The 12836-nt window shown below is 40.5% G+C and overlaps 1 protein-coding gene across 1 annotated transcript in view; it reads right to left on the minus strand.

The window, feature by feature from the left end:
• Nucleotides 1-656: 656 nt before the first annotated feature.
• CASTOR2 (cytosolic arginine sensor for mTORC1 subunit 2) overlaps nt 657-12836 on the minus strand; it is a 362570-nt gene continuing 350390 nt past the window's right edge. The window contains exon 9 of the mRNA XM_063953739.1: nt 657-8636. Coding sequence (XP_063809809.1) covers nt 8571-8636 — 66 coding nt within the window. The 3' untranslated portion in view covers nt 657-8570. The remainder of the gene's footprint in view (nt 8637-12836) is intronic.

Raw genomic sequence — 12836 nt, forward strand, 5'->3', positions numbered from 1 at the left:
CCAGCAGCAGAAAATGTAATTTAGAGATAGAGAAGACATCCTGTCCTATCTGCAAATTACTTTCCTGGCATGAATACACCGCAGTTGGGGCTACCTTACTTGGCTAGCCAACCATCTACCTTTTATGGTTTAGGAGGACAGGACCTTACCGTTTGTACAATGTTTTCTATTGGTAATGTATGCGGTGTGCATCTGAATGCATTGTAATGTTCCTCACTCAATTATTATGAGCCTGACACATGTCCTACTCCTTGCCTGTAGCCTTTTGTCCATTTTCTCTGTAGCCCCCTTATTTTATTTTTCTATTTAAAAAAAAAACCTAACTACTAATGATGGAAAAAAATATAAGCCTCAAATTACATTTGGTTTTCATTTTAAAACTGTGAAACATCCTCTACTGATGTGAGACACTTAATAGCGTGAATATGACAGATGACCGTACCAAATTATTTTCTCAAAGTGCTACTGTCACCCTAACTGCTAGTGGATACAAAAATGAATGTTTTATTGTGTTGAGAGGATGTCTTGCTTAGACAACTGTTATATGTGACAGCGTTACAGGGTATATCATTATAACCTACACTTTGACAGTGTTCAATGTAGGATGAACATGTACCAGGTAGTGTGAACAAATAAGAACTCAGCACACAAATATGGTCATTCAAGCATGAAGTAAAATAATTTGTTTTTATCTATTCATTCCCAAATTCTACACAATGAGACTAAGTCCAAGGGTATAATAATCAATAAAAACACAATTTCAAAACAGAGGTATGAGAAAGGCACCAATACTAAGAAATGAGCAAAGTAATGAGAAAAGACTTTCTTTTCTTTTATAATAAAAGTAATACTTATTTTCTTTGGATGACTTGTGCCTTGTGCAAATTAACACCAAAGTAAGATTTTTACAGGGTAACAATTTAAAATGGAGTGTGAAAATTATTTGGAAAGTGTACAGAAACAAAGAAATATATTAGCTTGTTACATGGAGTTTGATATTTCCGACGATGCAGGACACACAAATCTGTGATTATCCAGTCATAATAAGCATGTACTTCCTTTGAGCTCTAGTGAAAGTGGACCCAACCATTGCACAAGGCGTAGGTAGTCATTTTGTGGACTAAACCTATTTTATTCCCATCCATTCTCTAGTGACTTTACTAAGACATGAGGCACAAAATGAATTTCACCAGTGCTTGTTGATGCACTTATTTCAATATAGTAAATTAAAAAGCTGCTTTCTTCTGAATACTGGCACAGTCCACAAAATGTCCGCCTCTAGTGTAGATAGCGTGCACACTTTCAAGCAAATACTGATTTTCAAATTCATGGTAACATGCCATTTTGACTCAATTTTTATAATGTAATGACCACCGCAAGTTATCCGTTTCAGCATTGGCTACCAATTATCTCTAATACTATTAAAGGGTTTCCAGCAGATATGTATAGTAAACACAAAAGTAACACAGACAAAGGCAAAACAACATAAATTGAAATGATCAAGCACACTAGCTGTATGCTCAATAGTCATAAGAGGATACAAAATATCGCACTGCAATAAGATCACGGATAATTAAGTAAACATATTTAGTTGCCTATTAATGAAAGCAAATCTAGTTCAAATAGAAGAGGCTCCTAAATTAAACATGATATGACATTCAATAACATAGTGCAATGTGTGCAAATGTGCTGTAACCCATAACAACCGAGCACCTTCATTTTGATATAAACACAACTAAAAAGTTGTTATTACGAACTGTGCTTCATGTAAGGATGTGTTTGATATTGCAATCTTCCAGCATCAGGAACTTGGTGTCACTCTACAGAACTGTTGGGTAAACTGCATCCTTACAATCACACAACTGGACAGGACATTGCCCCATCGCAAAATGACCATACTTCCCCTTATGTGTTGTAGTACTCATTCCAATTCACTGATTGTTACAGGTTGCTCTAGCCTCTCCCACTAAAAGTTGGAACATGTAAGTGTATAGGACTGACACCCTAATCAAGCACACCTTAATAAAATCACAGCAATCGGATTCTATGGGTTAAAGCACTGCATTGTGTTATTAAATAAGCTTACTATTTGTTATAAATATTATTCAACAGTTTCTAAGTCATGACAACTTATTTGAAAATGTAATTTTTTTTAAAGAAGTTTAACAACATAAGTTATCAGTACAGTCACATTCTATGTCTTAGAGAGTCCTTTCAAGTGTCAGTTGAATAAAGTGAAAGAGGCTGCTCAGAATGGTATAAAGATAGATGCCTACAAAACGGGTTGGGTATCCCGATGGAGCCTGGTATTTACACCCTACCCCTAAAGCCACCCCACCTACAACCGAACCATAACCTCCTCCACTCCCACAGCCTAACTACAACCCCCGTACTTACCTCCAAGATCCGTCGGTATTCTGACAGTTGGGATCCCCACGGGCGGGATTTTTACTGCATCCCACGTGTGCATCTTGTTGGTTAATGATAAAGTGTTCTCATTAAGGATCCACTTCTATTTTAGCAATATTAATTCTTGAACCATGAAGCCCATATGAATCTATTTTATTCAGTGCTGGGCCAGTTTATAACCAATAACAGACAAATCCATTTCCCTAATATATATTTTTAAAAATACTCATTTTATTTCTGCACATTCCCTATCACCTGACACCTGCATGGCTTCAATTCTGGCTCTCTCCTTTCACAGTACTGCAAGAAAAACATTTCAATCAATAGCTTAAAAAACCGCCAATAAACGCAACAAACAATGCGTAAAACTAAACAAGTAACAACACTACAGTATCGTGTCGCCCTGACTGGTTTTACAGCATAGGTACCCCTGAGGTTCTCCTGGGCAATGCACCTAAAGAGCCTTTCCACCATTACTCCATGTGCTGGGTTATTACGGTAGGTAGAAGTACATAAAGCCAGTATGATAAGAAAAATATTAGAAATTCACTATTAATGGATATAGCTAGTGTGATTAGCTAGAGCTATTGAGCATTGCCTTCTCAATGCATCCTAGGCATATGGCTGATTTACAAATTGGAACAGCCTGTGATGCATATTGCTATGGGAATCTAATGTACAATATTAGTAAGCTTCTGAAACTATTGCAAGTTTAGATACTTTAGTGTGAACATACTTAAATACACCAAGACAACGTGGACACTTACTAAGAGATTGTTGAAACTCAATCAATAAATCTGTAATTGGGTTTCTTATAGTAGTATCATGGCAAACCACCTTCTATTTTACTCAAGGATGAGGGGAGGAAGCTGCAACGCAGACATTTTAGTGTTACAGACCCAATGTAGCTCTAATGTAGCAGAGAGCTAGATCATGTAAACGGCATTTCATTCACAAATGCCTGTATCCCAAATTAAATCATCTGTTCTATGCTACCAGGATCAGAAAAAAAGGCCCTCAAAATGAAATGGGGATTTCCACCTACTACAAAACATTAAGTATGTACTGCGGGTAGAGAATACATAGTAGTTTATGCACAAGCGACCTGTCCAGATATACACGACTTACATTATTTTAGCAATCAACGGTACTTCATTTGTTTTTGCTTTAGCTAGAGAACCTCATATATATCCTTTCCCCAGGATTGTCACTTCCTGGTGGCTAATATGTACGGTTACTGGGAGACATGACACTTTGGCCAATGTTTAACTCCAGTAGTGCTGGTGGGAAGAAATTAACTCTTATCGTTCTTCTATTAAGAGCTGATGGCCTACTTCTCAGATTTAATAACATGGACTAAAAAAAGGCATCATCTTTAAAAACAGAAGCACACACCATACATTCTGTATCAACAAATGGCCTGAGTGCAATGTTTACAAAAATAAAAGTTAGAATAACTCTTTTTCATTCCAGTAAGGCTCACAATGGTTGCTGCCAGATTCAAGTAATCCCTAGTTCATGGTCCTTCCAGGCAGCAACACTAGATAAGAATAAACTGCTTGCTGGTGCACCAATGCTAATAAGTCATCCACAATAACCTACACAACTTTACTAAGAGCAAGTCTTTGGCAGAGCAAGAAGATACACCATATGAAGTGCTGCAGAGCCATATGTATCATATGGCATTTTATTCTGGGCTTATTTCAAGGCATGCACTCTGCTAGCTGTGCTCATTGGAGGACTGTATAAGCGTATACATTATCAGCATACTTGCTGACCTTTGGTCTGGCCTCTGCAGGAGGGGACTGCCAGGTCGATATTACAAGGGATGTGGCGCCGCAGAGGAGGATGGTACTTGGGGGGTGGGGGGGGGGGGGTGATGATGCAATTACTTTGTGGCCCCACCCGTGCTATACAATACCTCTATTACCGGCATTGTGAAGCAGGTGGGCAGGGCCATGATGACATAATTCAACGTGAATCGCATCATCGTCTGCCTGTACAGCCCACTTCGGTGGGTGGGGGCGGCTCCAGGAGACTTGCCCATCCTATTTTCAGGAGTCTCCCAGATGATCCGGGAGAGTTGGCAAGTATGCAATCTCAAATCTTTATAAAGTGTTACTGTCTCTTCAATACAACAGAGGCAGCGTTCATCCAGTTGCATTACAAGGGACTAAGGATGTCAGTGTAATCTAATGAATTAATAAGTCACGATCTCATTAAAAATGGTTCATCCCACAGTATATAATCAGTCACTTTGTCAACAGTGACTACGTTGAAACCAAAATGGCAGCGCCAGTATCGCTGCACAGTTGTGATGCTACTTACAGAATTTTAACCGTGGGGGCATTATAACTTTAAACGCGCTGGTAAAGTGACACGTTTAAAGTTAGAGTGCCTGCACAGCTAAAATGCTTTATGTAGCATCACAACTGCGTTGGGATCCTGGCCACTGTCTAACTCACATACAGTATGTAAACCCATTCCAATGGTTGCCTCCATCATGTGTAGCCCTACAAGTGTATACTAAGTGTCACAAAAAGCAGATGTAAAAATACTACTGTTGGAGAATTAGTGTATTGCATTGTAATCTATATTTACAAATACTCCCCCTGGCTCATTGTTTCAGGATTTCCTCATATAAATGCTGGACATAGAGGACTCATTTGTTTACGATTATTTTCAATTCAAACAATGTTTTACAGATTTGTGCTTTTTCGCAGTTTAAAATATTGTGATTAATATAAATCACAAAGTAACAAAACATTAATATATGAAGCTAAACAAATTTGGTACAGCAGATGATTTTAGCGAAGGGAGGACATTTGTCCTGTGCATAAACTGTGAGCACTTACAGTCCAGAATATATCTTTGGCTCTAATAAAATATTCATCTTGTTGTTTTTTCAGTCACGGTCATTAAACATTTGTATACACAAATTCTGTACAAATATTTTATGTAAAGTCAATTTTTCCAGGGAACCGCATTGTATTGCACTTGACAGGTAGATTTACCAATTGTAATAAAAATAAAATAAAATAATTGTATGAGGAGATCCTGACATTATGCACTAATAGGGGTTCTTGGTAAAGGGAGGAGGCGGTGATGATGGTTATTTAACTGAACCTTGCTCAGACATTGTTGGGTAGAATCCCCATTACTTGCCTGCGAGCCAGCTATGCGCTGCAGAGAATGTGCAAAAGTCACAGCAGTGCTGGGAGGTCGGTAAAAGGGAGACAGAAGGTCATTCTCTGTCACTGCTGCCAATACCCTGGATGGTCCTATACTGTATATTGTACATCTATGTAATTACTGACACGCTAATGTGCAGTGCGTCAGTAATTGTCACTGCTCCTTTTATACACTATATATTCAGAATGTTCTACTTCTCTAAAGAATAAAGATGTATAGAATAACATTAAAATGTTGAGTAACTATACAGACACTTCAAAATAAAAGTAACTATTAGAATTTAATGACAAAACTCTGATAATTCGATCAAAAAAAATAGTTTCTTTCATTTGTTCTCCAACTTTTTTTTCCTTAACAGTTTTTGAAGCTTCGTTTTATCCTAATCTAGGCAAAAGGAAATGGTGTCAGATACCTGTATAATTAATATCTAACATTTAAGCTCTAGGGTTGATGATCAGACGAACAGCTTAAGGCTTCATTCCTGCAAGTGACTGATATTAATTGTACATTCTGTCTCACATGGACTCTACAAATGTGACTGCCCTCTTCTACCATTGAAATGGTGAAACAATGAAACAAGATTTCATTCCCTGTAGTAGACTATACCCCGAGTATTCTCATATCTTGAACAAACAGATCATTTAATGGCATGTCTAGTATATGCATTCTCTTGTGCAGGCAACATTAAGAGCAGAATTAAAGTCCCATTATGTCTTTGTATAGGGTATCATTAGGAAAATAAACAGTTTAGTGGTTGGTCTGTAAAATTTGGGGGAGGGGGGGGGGGTAATTTTGAAAGCATTTTGATTATGTCTAGATATTTACTCTAATTATTGAGTGTGTTTAAGATGGATGAGATTGGTAATTTATTTGTGATCACAAGAATGTCTTTCTACAATTTTTGTTTTGTCTGCAGGCCTCAATACATATCTGAATTTGCACTAACAGCATGTGCGTATGCATAAACAACATTGTATATGTATGTGTATAGAATATATATATATATACATACACACACACATACAAAGAATGTCAAGAGGAGAACAGCAATGTTGAGTACCAAAGATTACGTCCACTGTATTATCATCACACTTTCTGTTACGCTGATATGATGAAGTAATTAGAGCTTCTGCCTGATACTATAAAAGGTTAAGTACAATTCAGACCTATTGAATAAAAATAAAAGAATCTGGAACTGGCAGGATATGTCTAACAAATAAATATTGTTAAAATATGTGTGAATATGCAAACTGTTAATTATTTTTATAAAATGATCACTACGGTTGTTGAAAACAGCTGCTAAGGAAAGGAGTGCAGGTGAGACATATGGTGGGGTAAGCTGCCCAGGAACAGTAACAAATGGCTACAATCAGTGAAGCTGAATGAATTATACACTATAATACAAAGTATGAAATATCAGTCCAAATTCCAGTCCAAATTCTTGACCTAACAGTTCATTACCCTGATGAATTCTGAGTGATAAACATTAATGATATCTTATGGCAAGAAAAAAAATATTTAACAATTTCTAAAGTTGTGCAAACTGCTATTGCATACACATCTATTAGGCCACATTTGTATTTAAAATATACTTGTCACCTCCGCACAATGAAGTCAGCCATTGTGTCAGCACATTTTGGTGATGAACCAGTCAGGCTTATAGCCTACAATGTGCTTGCCTTCACTAAGAGGAGGTGTTGATGTGCTTTAAACCTGCCAATTGCACCAAATCATAGCAAATAATGTAAATTCCACTAACTTGATTTCCCATGAATTTTCAGAAATTTGTTTGCTACCATAATTAATCATAGTCACAATTCAGTCTTTAGGAAATATTTAAGTGTATAGTGCAAGAGATTCAATGCAGGTATTCGCACAAAATACAATTATCAACTAAGGGTTCGGTTTAGTGTTTGCTGTGTAACCGTGACCGTAGAGGTTTAGGACAAACATAGTTACGAGTGAGGATCCACATTAGTCATGCGGGGCGGGGAAGGGGATTGTATTTTTTATTATTATTTTCTTACTGTATAGTTGAAAGAAATTAGTTTATGAATTGCTTAGTCATGACTACTTTTTTTTTTCTTTTACAAAGATGCATTTGTTTGGCCGCAGTGGCGGCTTTGAAAGCAAGGCCAAAAGAATGATGTTGCTTGCATGATTTACATGGTCATAGTCCAACAATTGAAAAGCTCTAAAAGGCTCTTTTGGCTAGCATATTCACTACAAAAGCACAGCTCACCATGCATAGAAACAAAAAGGGGGGTAAAAGCAGAATAAAGGTGCATGGAACTATACAAAGCTGCCAACACTCCCTCTTTCATCTCTACATGGAAACTGCAGTGAGATCAGCTGATGTAGGTCATCCATTCCACCCAACAACTTCAATCCGTGTCCCAAGCAGGAGGAGCCGGAAAACTATTGCTCTCAAGAGTTGGCAAGGATTAGAAGCATGAGACCTACTAAAATATGTAGTACTTAGTTGTGGGATTACAATCTTTATGCAAGTCTGATGTCATTTGAAGTAGTATAGATGAATACAGTGCAATATTCTTCACCATTGTGTGATGTTCATTCATTTTTAAGCTTGCAAAACTTTCCAGAAAGATGCTCCCGAATGAAACATTAACACATCTATAAGGTGCAGATCATATATATACAACCAAGGCTTCACTGCATCTCAGTAATAACTAATTGCAACTGTGAAATTCTATTTTTTCTTTTTTTTTTTCTTTTTTCTTCCCCCCCCCCCACCCCCATAACAAGTTAGCAGGAAGGTTACAGATCACTTTGGAAACTAACAAAAGAAAACCAATATGTGAATAAAAGGAAAAAAAATAAAAAATTGCTGGAGATTTTCGTGTTCATCTCCATTTCAGTGTCTCTTGTCCTTCATGGCACCTCTAGAGATTCACCTTGTCTCAAAATACTGCACAGAGAATAAAAAGGAGCCACCAGCCAGAGGACCTCTAATGCTTCTCTGCTTGGCTGACTTGTAGAGCATTAATGACACCATTAATGTTTTCTTCAGGTACCTGCAAAGATCAAACAAAATGTGAAGAAAACAAATATGCTGATCTATAATGCAGCTAACACTAAGAACAAATACATTAATCAACAGATCATTGGGGTAATTCTGAGTTGATCGCAGCAGGAACTTTGTTAGCAGTTGGGCAAAACCATGTGCACTGCAGGGGAGGCAGATATAACGTGCAGAGAGTTAGATTTGGGTGGGTTATATTGTTTCTGTGCAGAGTAAATACTGGCTGCTTTATTTTTACACTGCAATCTAGATTGCAGATTGAACACACCACACCCAAATCTAACTCTCTCTGCACATGTTATATCTGCCTCCCCTGCAGTGCACATGGTTTTGCCCAACTGCTAACAAAGTTCCTGCTGCGATCAACTCGGAATTACCTCCATTATAAGCAATGCTGATGACAACATAAGGCTATGCATCATAATTACCGCACCTGAAGTCAAATATATGTCGTATTACAGTAAAATAGCAAAATAGATTAACAGACAAAAGCTGTGAATTATACCCCTTTCACACAGAAAGTGAAATTACCGAGTGAAGCAGTTCTACCCGGTAATTTGCCGATAAACACGGGTCCTTTTTCTATGTGACAGGGTTAACCCGGGTTGAAATTCCCAAGACTTCGACCCAGGAACTTACTAGGTTCAGATGCCCAGGAATTTCTACTCTGGTTGACCCTTTCACACAGACAAAATACCTGGGTTGAGGCGCAAATTACCGTGTAGAAATTTGCTCCTCTGTGTGAAGGGGGGAGGGGGTCAGACAGAGACCAGCAAAACGACCCGACACTGAATTGCCGGGATTTCAGTCTGAAAAGAACTTTAGTGAAGAACTTAATTGTGCCCATTTTATTATACACTCAGTGGCCACTTTGTAAGGTACGCCGTTCTAGTACTGGGTGGGACCCCAGTTTGCTCAAGAACAGCCTAATTGTCGTAAAAGGTGTTGGAAATATTCCTTAGAGATTCAAAGATGCTCTACTGGATTGATATTTTATGAATGTGGAGGTCACTGGAGCACACTGGACTCATTGTAATTTTCGTTGAACCAGCTTGAGGTGACACGTGCTTTGTGACATGATGCTTATCCTGGTAAAAGTAGCCATTGCTAAACTGTGGTCATAAAGGAATGTATATAGCTACCAACAAAACTCAGGTAGGCTGTAGCATTTAAACGATTCTCAGTTGGTATTAAGGGGCCTAATTTGTTACCAGAAAATTTTCCCCTTTACATTACACCACTATATGGACGTATGAGGATTCCACCAAATTCTGACAAGTCGCAGAAGAAATCAAGGTTTGTCAGATCAGGTGAAGCTTTTCCAATCTACATCTGTCCTGTGCCCATTGTAGCCTCAGTTTCCTGTAATTAATTAGCAAGTGAAATCTAGTGTGGTCTTGAGTTATTGTAGCCTATGCACTTCAAGGCTCAGTGTCGTGTTCAAAGATGCTCTTCTGGACACCACTGTTACAATGCATTGTTATTTGAGTTTTTATTGTCTTCCGGTCAACTTGAACCAGTCTGGCCACTCTCTTCTGAACTCGTTTCAAGGGTCTTCACTCACAGAAATGCACTCCCTGGACACACTTTGTTTAGTGTACCATTTTTTGCAAACACTAAAGATTATTGTGATATAAATCCCTGGAAATCAGCAGATACTAAACCCTATCCCATATGGCACCACTGTTAAAGTCACTTAGAGCAATTTTCTCACTCATTCTCGTGTTTGGTCTGAACACCATCTGAACATCTTGACCATGGGGGCCATTCAGACCTGATCGTATGCTAGGTTTTTTTGCTGCGCTGCAATCAGGTCACAACTGCGCATGCACCGCAATGCTCAGGCGCGTTGCACGGGTACAAAGCGGATCGTTGCTGTGCGATGGGTTTAACGAAGAATCCATTTGCACAGTCGTTCACAAGGAGATTGACAGGAAGAAGGCGTTTGTGGGTGGCAACTGACTGTTTTCTGGGAGTCTCTGAAAAAATAAGAATTTACTCACCGGTAATTCTATTTCTCGTAGTCCGTAGTGGATGCTGGGAACTCCGTAAGGACCATGGGGAATAGCGGGCTCCGAAGGAGGCTGGGCACTCTAGAAAGATTTATGACTACCTGGTGTGCACTGGCTCCTCCCACTATGACCCTCCTCCAAGCCTCAGTTAGGACACTGTGCCTGGACGAGCTGACATAATAAGGAAGGATTTAGAATCCCGGGTAAGACTCTTACCAGCCATACCAATCACACCGTACAACTCGTGATACTATATCCAGTTTGACAGTATGAAAACAACTGAGCCTCTCAACAGATGGCTCAACAATAACCCTTTAGTTAACAATAACTATTTACAAGTATTGCAGACAATCCGCACTTGGGATGGGCGCCCAGCATCCACTACGGACTATGAGAAATAGAATTATCGGTAAGTAAATTCTTATTTTCTCTGACGTCCTAGTGGATGCTGGGAACTCCGTAAGGACCATGGGGATTATACCAAAGCTCCCAAACGGGCGGGAGAGTGCGGATGACTCTGCAGCACCGAATGAGAGAACTCCAGGTCCTCCTCAGCCAGGGTATCAAATTTGTAGAATTTTGCAAACGTGTTTGCCCCTGACCAAGTAGCTGCTCGGCAAAGTTGTAAAGCCGAGACCCCTCGGGCAGCCGCCCAAGATGAGCCCACCTTCCTTGTGGAATGGGCATTTACAGATTTTGGCTGTGGCAGGCCTGCCACAGAATGTGCAAGCTGAATTGTACTACAAATCCAGCGAGCAATAGACTGCTTAGAAGCAGGAGCACCCAGCTTGTTGGGTGCATACAGGATAAACAGCGAGTCAGATTTTCTGACTCCAGCCGTCCTGGAAACATATATTTCTCTGACGTCCTAGTGGATGCTGGGACTTCCGTAAGGACCATGGGGAATAGCGGCTCCGCAGGAGACTGGGCACAAAAAGTAAAAGCTTTAGACTAGCTGGTGTGCACTGGCTCCTCCCCCTATGACCCTCCTCCAAACCTCAGTTAGATTTTTGTGCCCGAACGAGAAGGGTGCATGCTAGGTGGCTCTCCTGAGCTGCTTAGAAGTAAAAGTTTAAATAGGTTTTTTATTTTCAGTGAGTCCTGCTGGCAACAGGCTCACTGCATCGTGGGACTAAGGGGAGAAGAAGCGAACTCACCTGCGTGCAGAGTGAATTGGGCTTCTTGGCTACTGGACATTAGCTCCAGAGGGACGATCACAGGTTCAGCCTGGATGGGTCCCGGAGCCGCGCCGCCGGCCCCCTTACAGAGCCAGAAGAGCGAAGAGGTCCGGAGAAATCGGCGGCAGAAGACGTTCCTGTCTTCAGATAAGGTAGCGCACAGCACTGCAGCTGTGCGCCAGTGCTCCAGGCACACTTCACACTCCGGTCACTGAGGGTGCAGGGCGCTGGGGGGGAGCGCCCTGAGACGCAATAAAACATGTTTAAACCTTATATGGCTAAAGAAATACATCACATATAGCTCCTGGGCTATATGGATGCATTTCACCCCTGCCAGTTTTCCTAAAAAAAGCGGGAGAAAAGGCCGCCGTGAAGGGGGCGGAGCCTATCTCCTCAGCACACAAGCGCCATTTTCCCTCACAGTTCCGCTGGAAGGAAGGCTCCCAGACTCTCCCCTGCAGTCCTGCTGCAGAATCAGGGTAAAACAAGAGAGGGGGGGCACTATTGGCAGCTAATATAAAACAGCAGCTATAAAGTGAGTAACACTTACATAAGGTTATCCCTGTATATATATAGCGCTCTGGTGTGTGCTGGCAAACTCTCCCTCTGTCTCCCCAAAGGGCTCGTGGGGTCCTGTCCTCTTTCAGAGCATTCCCTGTGTGTGTGCTGGGTGTCGGTACGATTGTGTCGACATGTATGAGGAGGAAAATGATGTGGAAGCAGAGCAATTGCCTGTGTTAGTGATGTCACCCCCTAGGGAGTCGACACCTGACTGGATGGTCGTGTTTAAAGAATTACGTGACAGTGTCAGCACTTTGCAAAAAACTGTTGACGACATGAGACAGCCGGCAAATCAATTAGTGCCTGTTCAGGCGTCTCAGACACCGTCGGGGGCGCTAAAACGCCCGTTACCTCAGATGGTCGACACAGACCCAGACACGGATACTGAATCCAGTGTCGACGGTGAGGAGACAAACGTAATGTCCAGTAGGGCCACACGTT

This window comes from Pseudophryne corroboree, chromosome 2 (genome assembly GCF_028390025.1).
Source record: "Pseudophryne corroboree isolate aPseCor3 chromosome 2, aPseCor3.hap2, whole genome shotgun sequence".
Taxonomy (NCBI): domain Eukaryota; kingdom Metazoa; phylum Chordata; class Amphibia; order Anura; family Myobatrachidae; genus Pseudophryne; species Pseudophryne corroboree.